Here is a 16804-nt window from a genome sequence, read left to right as displayed (position 1 = left end):
AATTATTCAAACATGCAAAAGAGCAACAATAACTACCAAGCCATATTATAACAAATTATCATAAAAATTGACAGTAATAATTCTAAATACATTTCTTGAAATGCTCCAATCATAGTCTCAGCCAAGAAACCAAATTAAAGGAAACCCAGCTCCAGAGGAAAGCCAGACCAGTTAAAATCCAATCATGCTTTTCTAATGTAGGCTCCATAATTAAGCACATCTATTCATTTGGAAAATTATCTCCTTCATATGCACATGAGAGTGCCAGCATCCATCCTTGCAAACCATGATGAGCATCCCTTTTCACCATTACTTCTAGCCTGCCAACAGCCCCCTTTGAAACTCCACAATTCAGCAAAATGTTAGCAAGAGCTCTAAATGTGAAATCGTCTGGTTGAATGCCAGATTTTATCATTTCGTTGAAAGTCTCTGTAGCGTCCCTTAGCCTCCTATCCATAGAATACAAACCAAGCACATTATTATAACTCAATACATCAGTCAAAAGAGCTAGTCTTCTCATCTGTGTTGCAATTTGAATGGCTTCATCCAATCTTCCAATTTTCTTATACATACATAGCATCATTGCATATGAAAACTCATTTGCAACTTCATTCTTCTTCAAGCTCTCAAATATCTCTTTTGCTTGTTCAACCATAAGTCGTTCAGTATAAAGATCAATCATACAATTAGAGGAAAATATAGAAGGACCCTCACCTGACGATTGAAGCAATTTATATGTTTCTTCTGCTTCTTTCAGGTAGCCTACTTTAGTATACAACTTAATTAAAGAGTTATATATAGTTAAATTCCCTTGCAATCCTGCCTTTTGCATTTCATTAACATAATTGATGGCTTCTTTAACACTTCCTGTATCAGCAAAAGCATTGATAAAAACACCATAAATAATGACATCAGGCTGAACGGCATATCCAAGCATCTCCTCGTATAATTCTTCAGCCATTTTCAATTGACCTAACTTCACAAAGCTTTTTATCACAACACAATATGGAACACAGTCACTCACAAGTCCTGCATCTTGCATTCTTTCAAGATAAGATTTTGCATCGTGCGGCTTGTCAGCACTGGCCAAAATATGTATGAGAGAACTGTAGCTGCATTTGTCAGCAACAACACCAAATTTCTTCATACAATCAAACAATTGACATGCTTTATCATAGCATTTTCCTATCCCATAAGCTTTAATCATCACATTAAACTCGAGGACAGTGAGCTTTTTCTTTTCTTTGCAGCACAAAAATACTTTCTCTGCTTCTAAAGTGTACCCTCTCTCTCCATAAGCATCAATATTGGCAGAATAACAGCCAGAACTAATATACCCAGCTATGTGAAACCTCGTGAACCACAACCATGACTGCTCAAGCATACCTGATTCTACATACATTCTAGTCAAAGCAGATTGGGTAAATTCATCAATTGCAAGATTCCTTGCATCCATCTCCCGTACAAGTTCTTCCGCTTCTTGGACCATTTTCCTTGTCGAGTATGCATACAAGAGGATACGGTAACTCAAAATATCTGGCTCAAGGCAGGCCTGTTTCATCCTTGCAAGATATTTAGCTGCAATGTTGACATTATTATTCTTAATATGAGCCGAAATGAGGATGTTATACGTCCAAGTGTCAGGTAGGCAACGAAACTCTCCCATTTTCTGGAACAACAAACAAGCTTGTTGTAGCCTTCCACAGTTTCCATACAAGTGAATCATTAAATTGAGTGTCACTGTATTTAAGGCTATGCCTTGTCTGATCATCCTAGCAAAAGTTTCACATACTGCGCGAAATTGACCACCCTTCCCATATGTGTTAATCAAGGTATTATACGTATTGGAGCTTAAACAAACATTGGCATGTGATCCTTTATCATCCACACTAAAATTATGATTAACCCCTAATCTAAAAGATGCACCTCTAATCCATCTTCTGAAAAACTCTTCAGCTTTTCGGAACTCTCCCGCCCTCTTGTACAACAGAACAATAATGCCCATGGTGACCTCATCAGGCTCCATTCCTTGACTCTGCATCCTCTGAAGCCAAGCAAGAGCTTCTTCTTTGAGTCCACCTTTGCTATAGACATCAATCAAGGTCCCATAAGTGGAATTCACAGGTGCAACTCCTTTTGCATTCATTTCGCCCCACAAACTCTCCACAAGCCCCCACTTGCACGCTCTGCCAAGGGTCCAGAGCATTATGTTGTAGTGAATGACGTTCAAGTCATAGCAACCTTTTTTCTTTAACCACTCAAAAATTTGCAGAGACCTCTGCCAAGAGACCTGGGCCTTCAGAATTGCACTGATTTGCCTGCTGGAGAGAGTCTCCTCCCACTGTTTGAGAGCGTTATCCAAATCCTGAATGGTGTTGAGAGCGTGGAGAAGGGAAGGAATGCGTCCACCGTGAGAGACCCGTCTGGTCGAACACGTGGAGTGCAGCTTCTTATTGAACCTCTTCTTTGAGGGGCTGGAATCAGCATTTTTACCCAAACTCAGTTTCTTGCAAAGATATTTATGGGGAGAGTGAATAGTTTTAGTGAGAATGAAAGCAGAGGTATCGGGTGGAGAAGGAAGTGTGTTGCTGAAACCCAAAACATTGGTATCTAAGAATCCAAACTTGGCCAGCATTGGTGTCAAACCGACCTGAGGAGTTGGCTCTGCAACTTCGAATTCGATTATGGTTTTGTTTTCAAGCAGTCCTCCAGATTGGGATTCTGCGAGATTGAAGTCTACTTACCCGAAAAACACGCAGCGGCAGCGGAGCGGAACAACACGCAGCGTTCCTGAACCAATGCGATTCTTGCTCGGCTTTCTTTCGGATTAACTTAAGAAGGCTGCGGTGAGAATGAGGATCACTTCGGAACTGGGCGAAGCGGTAGCGAAGCTCAGGTGGTGATGCAAGTGCGCGGTGAGCGTTGATGGATGGAGAGGAAACCAGAAAGCACGCAGAGTAAAACAAACCAAATTGAAATTAAATACATAATATATTAATAAATAATTCTTTTTTAATAGATAATTCTTTTAATTAATTACGTTAATAATTTTAATTTATATATATTAACACATACTTTATACATTATTTTATATTTTAAAATATTAATTATGCTTTCATAATTAAAATAAATATATGTAATAATAATAAAATCCAAAAACTTAAAAGAAAAACAAAATTTGGCATTACTACAGTGAAGGAAAAATTTTGTGTTTTTTTCCATATCTTAATTTAGAACAATTTAAAACGCTTCAATTCTAGAAAATCCTATTTGAAAGAAATAATGTTTCTAAAAAATATCCTGAGCTTTGCAGAAAAAATCATTTTATTCTTATATTTTTTTTTTTTATTTGGTCTACACATTTTATCTTATATACAAAATTTCTTGCAATGTCTTCTTCGGAAAGCATTACAAATCATCATCTTCTTATGGGTAGGAGATGTGGCAAAGTGGATCTTCTTATGGGTAGGAGATGTGGCAAAGTGGGATGAGTCGGCCCGCGGCTCGTGGGTGGGTTGCTTATTTCAATCCGCTGATTCGCTTAGACCTGTCACACATAATTCGTAGCCCGCGTGGGATAAGTGTGGGAAGGGACGGGTTGACCCGCATAACTTTAAAATGTATATTTTTTTTACACCCCATATTTTCTTCATGTAGTCTCTTTTTTTTTTTTACACCCCATATTTTCTTCATGCAGCAAATAACAATTTTGAACATTTTCCTAAATTATAACTCCACGTTGTAAAGTAAATAGGAACAGTGCACCATTGCCTGACATAAGTAGGAAAAAAATTGACTTTCTTTTAAGGCAATTCCAAATTTAATGCTTGTAAAGAAAGGTGTTGGAAGAACTTTACCCCTAATCCTAAATGACATATAAGTTGTGATCTAATGACTAATAAATACTAAGCATATAAAACAACTAAATCTAAAAATTTTATAATTTAAAAAATTAATCAATCGCAAAGCAACTTCATTGTTATACATTGTAATTTCTAAGGCTGCTGTATATATAAGCATGATGACTACACTTGAGTGTTTTGCGAATTTCTCATTTTATCTTTTTCTTTAAAAAGGATGTAGCATGCGGAAAAATTCTGTCAACTTCCTCCAGCTTAGGTAAGTCTTGGTGTTTTTCCATGTATTTTGAGTTCAGGGACATTTGTCGTATATGCTCCTCAAAATCATTCGTTTCACTATCGCTTTGTTCTGGAAACTTATCAAACTCGTCCAAATAAAGAGGTTTTTCCACTCTGGTGAAATTCTCTACATCCGAATCTGTCTCAAATATATCTGAATCCTGATAACTTAACAGAATCAGAATCCAATTTAGAGTCCATAATTTGTCTCATCTTCTGTGCACCCAATGTTAACATTCATCAACTCATCTTGTTTATCTCAATTCTCTGACTGAAAATTTAAAATTTTTCTCTGTCAATCTTCTGGACTGCGTCAGAAGCATCTATATTACTCTCGGCTGCACTTTTAAACTGCGCTTGAAGAATTTCGAGCTCTTTTTCAACATATATATCCCGCCCTCCTCAATTTAACCTTGAGATTTGTTAGAGATTATAGATATCTGACTACTCATTCGGTCTGTTTTCAACAATGAACTTACGAGCTATGCTCCACCCAGCTCGTGGCTGTTGTTTTCTTCACTCCCTGTTTTCTCATTTTATCCCTAACTTCGTCAACATCTTTCCACCTACCAGACAAAGCATATATGTTGGAAAGCAACACGTAATTTCCAGAATTATGTGGTTCAACCTTGAACAATTTCTCTGCAGCAAGTTCCCCGAGTTCAACTCGTTTATGAATGCTGGTAGCATTTAAAAGAGAACCATAAATGCCAGCATGGGGCTCCATTGGCATGCTTTGAATCAACTTTATAGCATCTTCTAATTTACCTACTCGACCTAGCATATCAATCATACATGCGTAGTGGTCTACATCAGGAACTTTTATTGATTCAAAAATTTCCCAACCCTCCTCCAATAATCCTGCATGACTGCATGCAGTCAATACCCCAATATATGTTATGCGGTCTGGTTCAATACCACCTTCTCTCATTTTTGACATTAGCCTGAAGCTTTCCGTTCCATGCCCATGGGCTGCTAGCCCGGAAATCAACGTGTTATAGGAAACTAAATCTCTGGTTGCCATTTTTTGAAATATTATTCTAGCATCTTCCAGACTTCCACATCTTAAGTACATGAAAATCAAAGCATTGTATCCAGAGATACTGAGCTTGATATGATTTTCACTGAGGATGCTGACAGCCCAATTGCCTAAGCCCAGTCTTCCAAGGTGTCCACAGGCAGAAAAAACAGTCACCATAGTCACCTCATCTGGTTTTGAATCTTTACTCGACATCATTTCCTTGAACAGCTTGATTGCCTTTAGTGACTCGCCATTTTGAGCATAACCAGCAATCATTGAATTCCAGGAGACAGTATCCCTTTCTGGCATCGTATTAAAAAGGTCTCTTGCCAAAGATAAATTACCTACTCTTGCATAAGCAGAAATCATGGCATTCCATGTGACAGAAGTCTTATACAGACCCAATTGGTCAAAAATCTTCTGAGCTAGCTCAAGGTTACCGCACTTTGCATGCATATCAAGAAGAGCTGTCTTGACAAAGTAATTTGAACGAAAGCTCATTTTGTCTAGCTTTTTGACAATTGACTCAGCAAGTGAAGGATCACCAAGAGATGAGCAAGACGATAGGACAGTTACCCAAGTTGTTTCATCTGGTTCATTGCCAGAGCTAAGCATGTCATTGAACAAACTTAAAGTCTCTTGTGCTGCTCCACTTTGAGCATATCCTGATAACATTGCATTCCAAGATACCACACTTCTTTCGGGCATCTCATCAAAATATATCCTTGCAGCCTTTAAATTTCTCATCTTTGCATGTCCAGTGACCATGGTGGTCCAAGTAATAACATTCCTTTTTGACTCGCCCATCGTGCAAAAAAGTCTACTGGCTTCATATTCATTACCACACTTCCAGTATCCAGAGATTATGACGTTCCAATCTGCAGTAGTTCTATAGAGCATTTCATCGAACAGTTTCCTGGCAACCTCAATATGCCCATACTTAGCATAAGTAACCATAATTGCATTTCGAACAAGATGATCGCGACAGTGTCCAAGTTTCAGCAAATGAGCATGAAGTAGCGCGCTGGCCTTTCCAGCAGATTTTATCAAGATAGGATAAAACGATGCATCAGGCTTAATGTCACAGTACTGTATATGTTTAAAGAAAGAAACTAATTCTGTGGAAGCACAGATTTGGGAGTAATATTTGAGCATGCAGGTGAAGACATGTGCATTGGGATATGTTGCGACATGAAAAATGTGCCAGGTGTAGTTTGAGGGTGCAAGGAGGCGCGTGCATTGGGTAAGGAGAAGCGCCACCCAGTGATTGCGGTGGTGCTGTGAGTGGAGGACGAGTTGTGCATGGAGCTGTCTAAGTTGATGAAGATTGGCTATTTTGCCTGCTATGCTTTTCTTCTTCAATGTTGACATGCCAGGGGTTAAACACTACCCACTATGCAATTGCAGAGTTAAACAAGAGTGTGACGTTATGTTTGAGAGAGGTCACGGTTCTTTTTCCAAAGTAATATATGTTAAAATAAAATAAATAAAATACATGTGTAAAATATAGGAAGTATCTGTGAATTAGTTTTAATAGTTTTCGAGAAAACAAAATATAAAAATAGAATCAAAATTAATTTTAATAACAAATGGAGTTAGAATATGAATGCGATCTTAAAGAAAAGAATATATATTATATTAACGTATTGTTGTAATTAAGTATAATTTTTAACAAAAGTATATAACACGTGCTGATTATTAATAGAAAAGAAAAGGTCGTAGCAATGGACGGTGAGTGTCAGTGTCAGAAACTCTCTCGCCACGTCTCGCTCTAACTAACTAATTTCATAAGCCATTACTCTCTCTCTGTTGACTTATCATTGGATTGGTTTGTTTGTTCATTCTCTCTGAGAAACTCTCTGAGAAGAAAGAAGGAATTGGGAAAATGAGTTGGAAGACGGTTGATGAGTTCCTGGAGCAGTGCAAGAAGTCCAGCGACGCTGCCTACGCCTCACTGCGGTCGCTGCTGGAGCGCCTAGAGAATCCCGAAACCCGTTCTCAGACTCGGATCTTTCTTTCCCACCTTCAGAACCGTTTTCCCACCAAGGACTCCTGCGATCAATGCTTTCAAACCTACCATTTTCGCATCGAAGATGTTTCCCTGGGTCAATACGAAGGTATTTACTTTTATTATTGGTGTTGTTGTTGTTGTTATAGATTACTGAACTAATATTTTCCATTGCATTGCAGGCCACCAGGGCAGAAACAAATTGACTATGATGGTCATTCCTAGCATTTTTCTCCCCGAAGACTGGTCCTTCACTTTTTTTGAAGGGATTAATAGACATCCAGACTCCATTTTTAAGGAGAGAACTGTTGCCGAGTTAGGTTGCGGAAATGGGTGGATTTCCATTGCCATTGCCGAGAAATGGTTGCCTTCCAAGGTTTCCTTCATCTCTCTGACATTTCCCCCCCTCTTTCTGCCTCTATCCCACAACACTTACCACTATTTCTGCAGGTCTATGGCCTTGATATCAATCCTAGAGCTGTCAAGGTTTCCTGGATAAACTTATACTTGAATGCTTTAGATGAAAATGGTCAGCCCGTCTACGACGCGGAGAAGAAAACTTTGCTTGACAGGGTAGAGTTCCACGAATCTGATCTTTTATCCTACTGCAGGGAAAAAGACATTCAACTTGAAAGAATTGTTGGATGCATACCTCAGGTTATTCCCCAACCATTACCTGCACACGCACACTGTATGCATTATCCAACTTTCATTCACTTGCAACCACCCATCTCTGAATCTTAAGCCGTTGGATGAAAGCTCATGGATGTTTTCATAAAACCAAATGGTCTCAAACTCTAGAGGCGTTTAATTTACTTTGTTGGATTTTCATAAACTTTTGGCAAAGGGTGTTAAAGATAAGCTTACAAGACTAATATTTTTAATATAGATTATGGATTGCACTTCGGCTGCTTATTTTTTTTCGTATTATTGTCGGTGTTCTTAATTCTTAGCCAGGTAAGGCTGCTGCTTTTTACCTTTACTTTCTATGTAGCAAAGTAATAATCATGGTGTTTGATTTGTAACCTTTATTTCACGGCTTATCTATTTTACTGATTTTCTAGAAGCAGATAAAGATGGTTGATAGTTGTATCGAAAGATAAGGTTGTTGATGCTACTGGTAGCTTTTTCCAGAACTTTTTAAGCTAAATTATTTGCAATGTTTCGCTCATAACAATTGTGACGGTTGGATTCGTGCTCCTTGTTTCGTGGAATATCATATGAACCTTGATTATGGACCTGCTGTGAATGATACAGACCTTGGCAACTAGTTCTTTTAGCAGTCATGAAGTCTTAATGAATTTAGTTTATCTGGGGGGTGTCTGGGCATCATCATTTGATTAATACAATTTTTTGTATTGGTTGACTCCCTGCAGATTCTTAATCCAAATCCAGATGCAATGTCAAAGGTGATAACAGAAAATGCAAGCGAGGAATTCCTTCATTCATTGAGTAATTATTGTGCACTTCAGGTAAATAAGATCCTTTTTTTATTGGTCACGTGCTATTTACTTGGAATGTCATTCATGTCCTGCATATATCATCATGAGAAAAGCCAAATCTATATAGAGGGTAAACGGAACAGAATTCTTTTTTGTTGACATTGTTTTCTTTAACTATATGCCCACATCAATGTGATAGTTACCTCAGCAACTTTTACGCATATGTTCTAGTGATAGCTGACGTATTACACTATTACCTCATTCTCATTTAACGATTCCTGTATGCCAAGCTACAAAAATCTCATTTTTCTTTAGACATCTTTTACTCACAAAAGTTGTCCCTCCCGACGATAGTGATCTTTTGGCAATTTAGAAATGTTTCGATTTGATGTATTATCTGCCTATTTATAACAAGAATGCATCATTCTCACCTTTATTTCGCTTGCGTCTAGGGATTTGTGGAGGACCAATTTGGCTTAGGATTAATTGCTAGGGCAGTTGAGGAGGGGATATCAGTAATCAAACCAAATGGAATTATGATCTTTAATATGGGGGGGCGCCCAGGTCAAGGTGTTTGCAAGCGATTGTTTGAGCGTCGGGGTTATCGCATTACAAAGCTTTGGCAAACTAAAATCATTCAGGTTAGTAACTACTCCCTCTACCCCATAATAATTGCACTTTCAAGGTTTTTCATACGAACAATAATAAATATTTGAGAAATTAGTGGACACAAATTAGAAATAAAAATATTAATGTTTCATTGAAAACCAAAAACATCAATAAATTAGAAAAAATTTCAGTAAGCTAAAATTACTGAGCCAAACTTTTTAGAAAGCTAAAACTAGTCATTTTGAGCGGGATGGAGAATATACTTTACTAGATGTCATTTGTCCAATGGAAGTATAATCTTATTGAGATGTATTGGTAAAGGCTGGTGACACAGATATTGCAGCCTTAGTTGAGATTGAGAAGAACAGCCCACACCGTTTTGAGTTTTTCATGGGACTTTCTGGGGATCAGCCGATTTGCGCACGGACCGCGTGGGCTTATGGAAAGTCTGGCGGCAGCATTTCCCATGCTTTGTCAGTGTACAGTTGTCAACTTCGTCACCCTAACCAGGTGCGGTACTTCAGGAAAGCTTGTTAATTCACTACTAGAATATTTATTGCCCTGGAGGAAATTTGAAACACAATGCCATTTGTATACTGACAGGTTAAGGTTATTTTTGATTTTCTAAAACATGGATTTCAAGAGATCAGCAGCTCCCTAGATTTGTCTTTTGAGGACGATTCTGTTGCTGATGAGAAGATTCCTTTCCTCGCTTATCTTGCAAGAACACTAAAAAGTAATTCTTATTTTCCGTATGAGCCACCTGCCGGAAGCAAACATTTCCGCAATCTCATTGCTGGATTTTTGAAGACTTATCACCATATTCCACTCACTGCCGATGTAAGAATAGAGTGCTATATTAATCATATAGGCTTTCTGCTGCATGCATATGCATAGATACATTTAGTGTAAGATGATGTCTCATTAGATTATAACTTTATACTAACCTCTATTGTAATTTGTGAATACCTCTTGTCTGTAATGAAAAGTAAAAAAAAAAATGCAGTGCTCTACCTAAGCTGTTCAGTTGTGTTGATCACATGTTACATGTGAACCACTATACTTGAGTTTGTAATTGGGAACTGCATGTCCTATAGTATATTTGGTCCGTATAAAGTATTACAGTATTTGTTTATTAAAAATAAGTGTATTACAATATTGACTTCATCTTTTGCAATCTTGTGCAAGAATGTTGTCATTTTTCCTTCAAGGGCTGCAGCAATCGAGAATGCCCTTCGCTTGTTCTCACCTCGCCTTGCAGTTGTCGATGAACATCTGACTCGTCATTTACCTAGGCTATGGTTAACGTCTTCTGCACTTGAGGTATGGAATAGACATGCCTTCGTATTTTTTGAAGTTGATTAACATTTTGTTGTGTCTGTATTATTATCCCAATGTGTTGAAGAAATACAATATGTGAACAGTTGTCGTCCTTGCTGTGAAAAAATTTCTAAAGCAAGAATCATTTCTAGAAAAAAGTTCCTTTGTCGAGGAACACGTGTTTGAAAGAAATGCAACCCCGTGCATATTTGACTTTTACGTAAAACTTTGTCCTGATTAGAATAACTTCTTAAAAGGTGCCCCTAGCGGACGGGGGCATTTTTAGCTTGTTTGAGTGGGAAAATCTTTGCATTGGCAATATATGTATCCACGTACGGACCCAAATTGCGCCATTGTCCCATTTAGACCCAATTAACAGAAGGATAGCTTAGACAGATGTATTGTAAGCTATAATTCTGACGTCTGTAGCCGCCTATACATATTTTTCTTCTATCAGAATAAATGAACCTGCTGCCATTTAAGCAATTTTAGGTGATGACCTAATATTTTCTTAATTATTGAGGGCTCATTGCATCTCATTATTCACCTTTTTTTAAAGTAGAAGGATTTGTTGTTTTCAGCTTTATTACTTGATGTTACTTGCCTGTCTTCCAGACTCATGCCCTTCCTTTTCTTTGTTGTAACTTTAAGACTGCAATGTGATCTCTTGAAAGACATGAAATCTAGTTGTAAACCCTTTTACTATTAGTAGTGTGAGGTTCTAAAACCTTAGGATTCCTTACAATGAAAATATGTCAAATGATTTTTATTATTAAATTTTGTTTAATTATTGCTTTTTTTCATAACAAAATTTTTATCTTTCTAGTAGAGCACAGGAACTATGGACTCTTCAGACGATACCATTACGGTAATTGAAGCCCCCCGGCAATCGGACTTAATGATAGAACTAATAAAGAAGTTGAAGCCTAAAGTGGTGGTGACTGGGATTGCTCATTTTGAGGCTGTTACTAGTTCAGCTTTTGTGCACCTTTTAGATACAACACGAGACATTGGATCTCGTCTTTTCTTGGACATATCAGATCACTTTGAGCTATCCAGCCTTCCTGGATCAAATGGTGTCCTGAAGTATCTTTCAGGAACTCCTCTGCCCTCTCATGCAGCAATTATATGTGGACTGGTAAAGAATAAGGTAATATTCCCTACTCCCTGTTACCTTGGCTCACTTAGTCATTGTGGTAGACTTGTGTTTTGGCTTGATATCAACAATTTCTTATTGATAGCACCGACATACATGCATGTTTAACAGGTTTATCCTGATTTAGAAGTAGCTTTCGTCATTTCGGAAGAAGAATCCCTCTTTAACGCCCTGTCCAAAACCGTTGAATTACTGGAGGGCAATACTGCATTAATTAGTCAGTACTATTATGGCTGTATTTTTCACGAGCTTCTTGCTTTTCAGCTTGCTGGCCGGCATGCACCTGCCAAGGTATGTCTCTTCTTTTTACTTGCCTCTAAGCTTAAAAGTTGAGGTTGCTTTGTCTCTTCCCACATTCATACTGAAAATTGTGTTTGAGTCTATCATGAACATCACGGTCTGAATTTAACTAATAGAGGACCAAACTGAGTGTTATTATGCTAATGTCTGCTTCAATAGGAAAAAAGGACAGCCCAGATTCCGTACCAAACTGATTTCATTCTCCAATAAATTAGAGATTTCTGGGTTACTTAAGCCCGAAAGTTATCTGCAGCATACATGATCTGTGTTGATGCTTTGCTAATGACTTTCTTAAAATTAATTATTGGGTCAGAGCAATGTGTAAGATTGACTTCTGAAGGCAGAATATGCCTCTTTAAACTTTCTAGTTCTCTGTGTTTTTTATAACTATTATTTGCAAGTTCGTTGTTGCTTACAAGGAGAGTATACGTTGAAAATCAATGCTAATATATCTCTTCTACATATTTATCACGTGGTCAGTTCATAAATTAGTCAATTCCCATATTAAGTTTTCTTATCACTTCAACACTAACTCCTGTCCTTTTCAGAGAAACTTTGAGAATGCCAAATCAATTGATGTGATAGGATATGCTAGATCAGCCTCATTGGTCCTAAACAATGCTGAGTTATCTATTGATGGGGTAGAGAATGGGTCCCTGATCCACATGGACGTCGATCAAATCTTCTTGCCTGTTCCATCTCCTGTCAAGGCAGCTATTTTTGAAAGTTTTGCTAGACAAAACATGTCTGAGTCTGAAATTGATGTCACTTCAAGCATAAAAAGATTTGTCAAGAGAAACTATGGTTTTCCAACAGATAACAGCACCGAGTTTATATACGCTGACAGTTCAAAAGCTCTTTTCAACAAGCTGGTCCTCTGCTGCATCAAAGAAGGTGGCACCCTCTGTTTTCCGGCTGGATCAAATGGGAACTATGTTTCTTCTGCGAGATTTTTGAAAGCTGAAATAGTGACTGTACCTACAGATGTCAAAGTAGGTTTTAAGTTCACGGAAAAGACACTCACCGGAGTCCTTGGGACTGTGAAAAACCCATGGGTGTATATTTCCGGTCCTACAGTCAATCCAACTGGCTTAATTTATAGCAACAATGAGATGGTAGAAATTCTAAGCACCTGTGCTAGATTTGGTGCAAGAGTTATAATTGATACTGCATCCTCTGGTTTGGAATTTGACTGTGAAGGCTGGGGTGGCTGGGATATAGAGGGGTGTTTGTCTAAGCTGGATTCTTCAATAAAGCCATCGTTTTGTGTGTCTCTTCTTGGTGGACTGTCTCTAAAGATGCTCAATGGTGTTCTCAGATTTGGCTTTCTTATTCTAAATCAGCCTGTTTTGGTTGACACATTTTACAGTTATCCAGGATTAAGCAAACCTCATACTACTGTTAGATATGCTACAAAGAAATTGCTGGAGCTTAGAGAGCAAAAACCATCAAACCTATCAGATGCTATTGTTGAACACACCCATATATTGAGAACTAGATCCAAGAGCTTGAAACAGGTAATATATGACTGCTAACATTTTTTTGCTGGAATTTTATTTTAGTTGATCTGTTTATTTATAGGTTGTAACCTTTTTCTTTTTTTAAAGAATGAATATTTTTTGGCGATTATTACACTAGGTTCTTGAGAAAAATGGGTGGGATGTGCTTGAATCGTGTGCGGGTGTGTCTGTTGTGGCCAAGCCCTCTGCCTATCTGAACAAGACTATTAAGCTGAAAACTTCAGCAAAAGGCGAAGGAAGCCACGGAAGTGCCACTGAGGAAGTAAAGCTCGACGACTGTAATATTAGGACTGCCATTCTCAAAGCCACTGGATTATGCATCAATAGCGGGTCATGGACTGGAATTGCTGGATACTGTCGGTTCAATATTGCGCTTGAAGAAAATGATTTCAAAAAAGCTTTGGATTGCATTCTAAAATTTAGAGAAGTCGTACTGGGTTAGAACTTCAGTCATTGTTACACCTTCTGAATGCTCGCCCTCGGTGCATGTCATTCTTTTCATCTTTCAGTTTCACATTTTTTTGGGTAAGTTTTTATTCCTCATATTTTGCACGGTTAAACAAACACAATTGATCTTTCCAAATCCGTGCGCAGTGATGTTTTGCGATGTAAACTTTCTCAGTTCAATTTATGATGATGGGATTATTTTCTCCACACCACCCCGTTTTTAACAACCATCCATGTTACAATTACCAGTTGAACAACCAAAATTCCAATTAAATTAAACTCACCAAGAAATCATCTTTGAATTTAACTGAAGTATAAAATGCAGATGAAAATAAAATGCAGTATGACCTATAATCATATCAGCCAAATAAATACTGTTGAAGACACATCCGATATTTGTATTATAGTGACCACATCAAGGTACACTACCCATCATTCATTTATAATGTATACATGTAAGTGAATGTTATGCATTTTTTTCACTAAAACAAATTTTAAATAATATCCAATAACTTTTTGAACAATGTAAGCCTTGATTCTTCAGAGGAAACATGATATTCATTCAAAAAGGATCCATGTTAGTTAAATTCTATTGTTAAAGTTAAGATCAATTTGGGAATCTTTGATTAAAGTGAAGTCTACTCGTACGTACGTATACTTGTAGTTACATTTAACCATGGTGTGACTGTGATCAAATGGAGTATGTCATGCACTTTCTCACCAGTTTTAATGAAGTCAAAATTTTTTTAAGAAGTCAAATTCTTTCAATCGATCATTCTTTCTCTATTACCGAGGCATTTTATCTAATTATTCAAAAAGAGAACCAGAAGAAGATTCGTACTTTAGGTAAAATCAAATTCTTCTCATGCATTTGTATTTGAGAATAATGTTGATTTCAAAAACAAGATAAAATCGTGTAATCGGTATGGAATCATCTGTCATACCAAACATCACTGCTACAAGTTGATCCGTTATTCACCTAACCACAAAAAGAATAATTTTTCTTAGCTTCTCACTTCAAATTGCCAAATTTGTCCTCTTGTTAAGTTTAGAAGAATTTCATTCATTTTACTCAACAAGATGTCTAAATCATTTGATATTTGAAATCTTATAGTAAGCTTATTTAAGATCGTAAACATTTTTTCCGTGCAAAAGAGTTTGTTATTATTAATTTTCTAGCAACACAAGACACTTTACATCATTTTTTTTTGTGAAGAGACCTCAACAAAACTCAATGGTTAAGAGAAAACACTAACATCTATTGAATGTGTCTTAAGTTTTATTTTTTCAATTCATTTTGCCAATATAATTATGGGAGAATGTGTTTCCATTGCTACCTTTTTAATCAGTAGGATCCCTCGTTGATACTACAAGTGAAATCACTTACCAAGTTCTATATGGATCCAAACCTAGTTATCAATTATTAAAATTGATTGGATGTTTGGCTTATGCAACAATTCTCTCTTCTAAAATAAATTTATTCTTCATGTCATTCCAAACATTGTTATTAGTTATCTAAAATGTTATACATGATACAAATTGCACATAGGGATGAATTGATGAATTTGAAGCCTTTATTACAAAATCGTCCACAATATTTTAAAAACTCTTATTTTCCTTATTATTTGTGCTCGCGTTACGCCCCTATCATATTTAGAATTTTGATTCTTTTGGACAAACTTAACCCATAATACAAAACTTTTATCAATAAATCTCCATTACTTATGAGCCTCAATTCTATCATTGGGATTCTAAATAGAAAGATGTCATGGCTGGAGAGATCAAAATTTTGAAAGAGAATGACACTTAGTCTTTTTTGTACTGGAAGGCAAATTCATATGGGCGCAAATGAATTTTTAGATTGAAAGTTAATAGTTACAAAGCTTAGTTGGTAGTTAAATGTTACACACAATATATTGAGATTGATTTCTTATACATTTTCTTACTAGTGGTTAAACTTACTTTTGTAAGAGTTCTCTTATTCGTTGTTGCTACAAATGATTGAACCTACAACAATTAAAGAAAGTATATATAAATATCTCCAATATTACAAAATAAAAATTAATTTTCAAGTTAAATACATAATATATGGACATAAACAAACTTCCAAACAATGGTTCGCCTCAACATTGCTACAAAATAGTTTTACATTGTCTTAAAATGATTACTCATTGTTTATTTAAGTTTATGATTCTTCATTGACCATTTTATTGGTATACAAGGATTAAAGTTTTAATGTTTCGATTGACATAATTGTGTTCTTCATGATAACAAATTTGTTATATCTCTTATCTTTCTCATCATGTGCGAATAAAAATAATGTGTTGTTTTATTTATAAAATTGTTAAAAAATAATTATCTACTATGGACAAAACTACTTTCAAACATTTTTATTAATAAATTAGAATTATCAACATTTATTCTTCAAGATATTTAAATAAAATAAAATATAATTAATTATTCTATATTTTTAATGTGATATCGTTCTTCACAAAGAAAAAAAAGTTAGCAACAAATATCTTATCAGAAGAGAAATTAATTATCAACTAAATGAACGAGTTAGAAAATAAATTATTAAATAACAAAAATTACAGTATCATTTATCTAACTTTAGAAGAAGAAAACTTCTGCAGTAATAAAATAACACGTGAATTCCTTATTTTATTTATAGTTACACTTAATTAAATTATATAATAAATTTAATTATATATTTTATACTCATTTCTTTTATTTTTATATTAAAATATTTTTTTTCAAAAATATAAGTATTTAGATCTCATAAGATAATTTACAATTTAGTAACGATATTATTATTTTTATATATTTTTATATATGTTCTTGT

At 36.1% G+C, this 16804-nt stretch overlaps 3 protein-coding genes and 1 pseudogene across 4 annotated transcripts; 1 reads left to right on the top strand and 3 right to left on the bottom strand.

Annotated features, from left to right (window-relative positions):
* Positions 1 to 29: 29 nt before the first annotated feature.
* Positions 30 to 2968, bottom strand: LOC137832945 (pentatricopeptide repeat-containing protein At3g23020). Its single transcript, XM_068641352.1, has one exon. It carries the CDS (start codon positions 2633 to 2635, stop codon positions 221 to 223), a length of 2415 nt encoding a protein of 804 aa, XP_068497453.1. The 5' UTR covers positions 2636 to 2968; the 3' UTR covers positions 30 to 220.
* Positions 2969 to 3914: 946 nt separating this feature from the next.
* Positions 3915 to 4591, bottom strand: LOC150027404 (putative CRM domain-containing protein At3g25440, chloroplastic; annotated as a pseudogene).
* On the bottom strand, positions 3966 to 6609 carry LOC137832943 (Pentatricopeptide repeat (PPR) superfamily protein). Its single transcript, XM_068641351.2, has one exon. The coding sequence runs from the start codon at positions 6529 to 6531 to the stop codon at positions 4615 to 4617; it is 1917 nt and encodes a 638-aa protein (XP_068497452.1). The 5' UTR covers positions 6532 to 6609; the 3' UTR covers positions 3966 to 4614.
* Positions 6610 to 6869: 260 nt separating this feature from the next.
* Positions 6870 to 14169, top strand: MMT (methionine S-methyltransferase). Of its 2 annotated transcripts, XM_068641350.1 has the most exons (12): positions 6870 to 7277; positions 7351 to 7544; positions 7619 to 7825; positions 8545 to 8640; positions 9063 to 9251; positions 9541 to 9729; positions 9823 to 10059; positions 10408 to 10542; positions 11369 to 11689; positions 11807 to 11986; positions 12544 to 13512; positions 13634 to 14169. In XM_068641350.1, exons 1-12 carry the CDS (start codon positions 7046 to 7048, stop codon positions 13955 to 13957), a joined length of 3273 nt encoding a protein of 1090 aa, XP_068497451.1. In that variant the 5' UTR covers positions 6870 to 7045; the 3' UTR covers positions 13958 to 14169. The 2 variants fall into 2 exon arrangements, with proteins under 2 accessions (XP_068497451.1, XP_090160092.1); XM_090303966.1 differs by lacking the exons at positions 6870 to 7277; positions 7351 to 7544; positions 7619 to 7825; ... (2 more) ...; positions 9541 to 9729; positions 9823 to 10059 and having other exon boundaries at positions 11366 to 11689.
* Positions 14170 to 16804: the final 2635 nt, after the last annotated feature.

Source organism: Phaseolus vulgaris, chromosome 6, assembly GCF_051622355.1.
Source record: "Phaseolus vulgaris cultivar YP4 chromosome 6, ASM5162235v1, whole genome shotgun sequence".
NCBI classification, from domain to species: domain Eukaryota; kingdom Viridiplantae; phylum Streptophyta; class Magnoliopsida; order Fabales; family Fabaceae; genus Phaseolus; species Phaseolus vulgaris.
This window is presented reverse-complemented; position numbering and strand designations above follow the sequence as displayed.

What these genes read in the sequence shown, in the direction of transcription:
- MMT (XM_068641350.1), top strand. Translation starts at nt 7,046, where the DNA reads ATGAGTTGGAAGACGGTTGATGAGTTCCTGGAGCAGTGCAAGAAGTCC. An exon ending in TTCCCTGGGTCAATACGAAG is followed by an intron (nt 7,278 to 7,350) that starts GTATTTACTTTT and finishes ATTGCATTGCAG; the next exon opens with GCCACCAGGGCAGAAACAAA. An exon ending in GTAATTATTGTGCACTTCAG is followed by an intron (nt 8,641 to 9,062) that starts GTAAATAAGATC and finishes GCTTGCGTCTAG; the next exon opens with GGATTTGTGGAGGACCAATT.
- LOC137832945 (XM_068641352.1), bottom strand. Translation starts at nt 2,635, where the DNA reads ATGCTGGCCAAGTTTGGATTCTTAGATACCAATGTTTTGGGTTTCAGC.
- LOC137832943 (XM_068641351.2), bottom strand. Translation starts at nt 6,531, where the DNA reads ATGTCAACATTGAAGAAGAAAAGCATAGCAGGCAAAATAGCCAATCTT.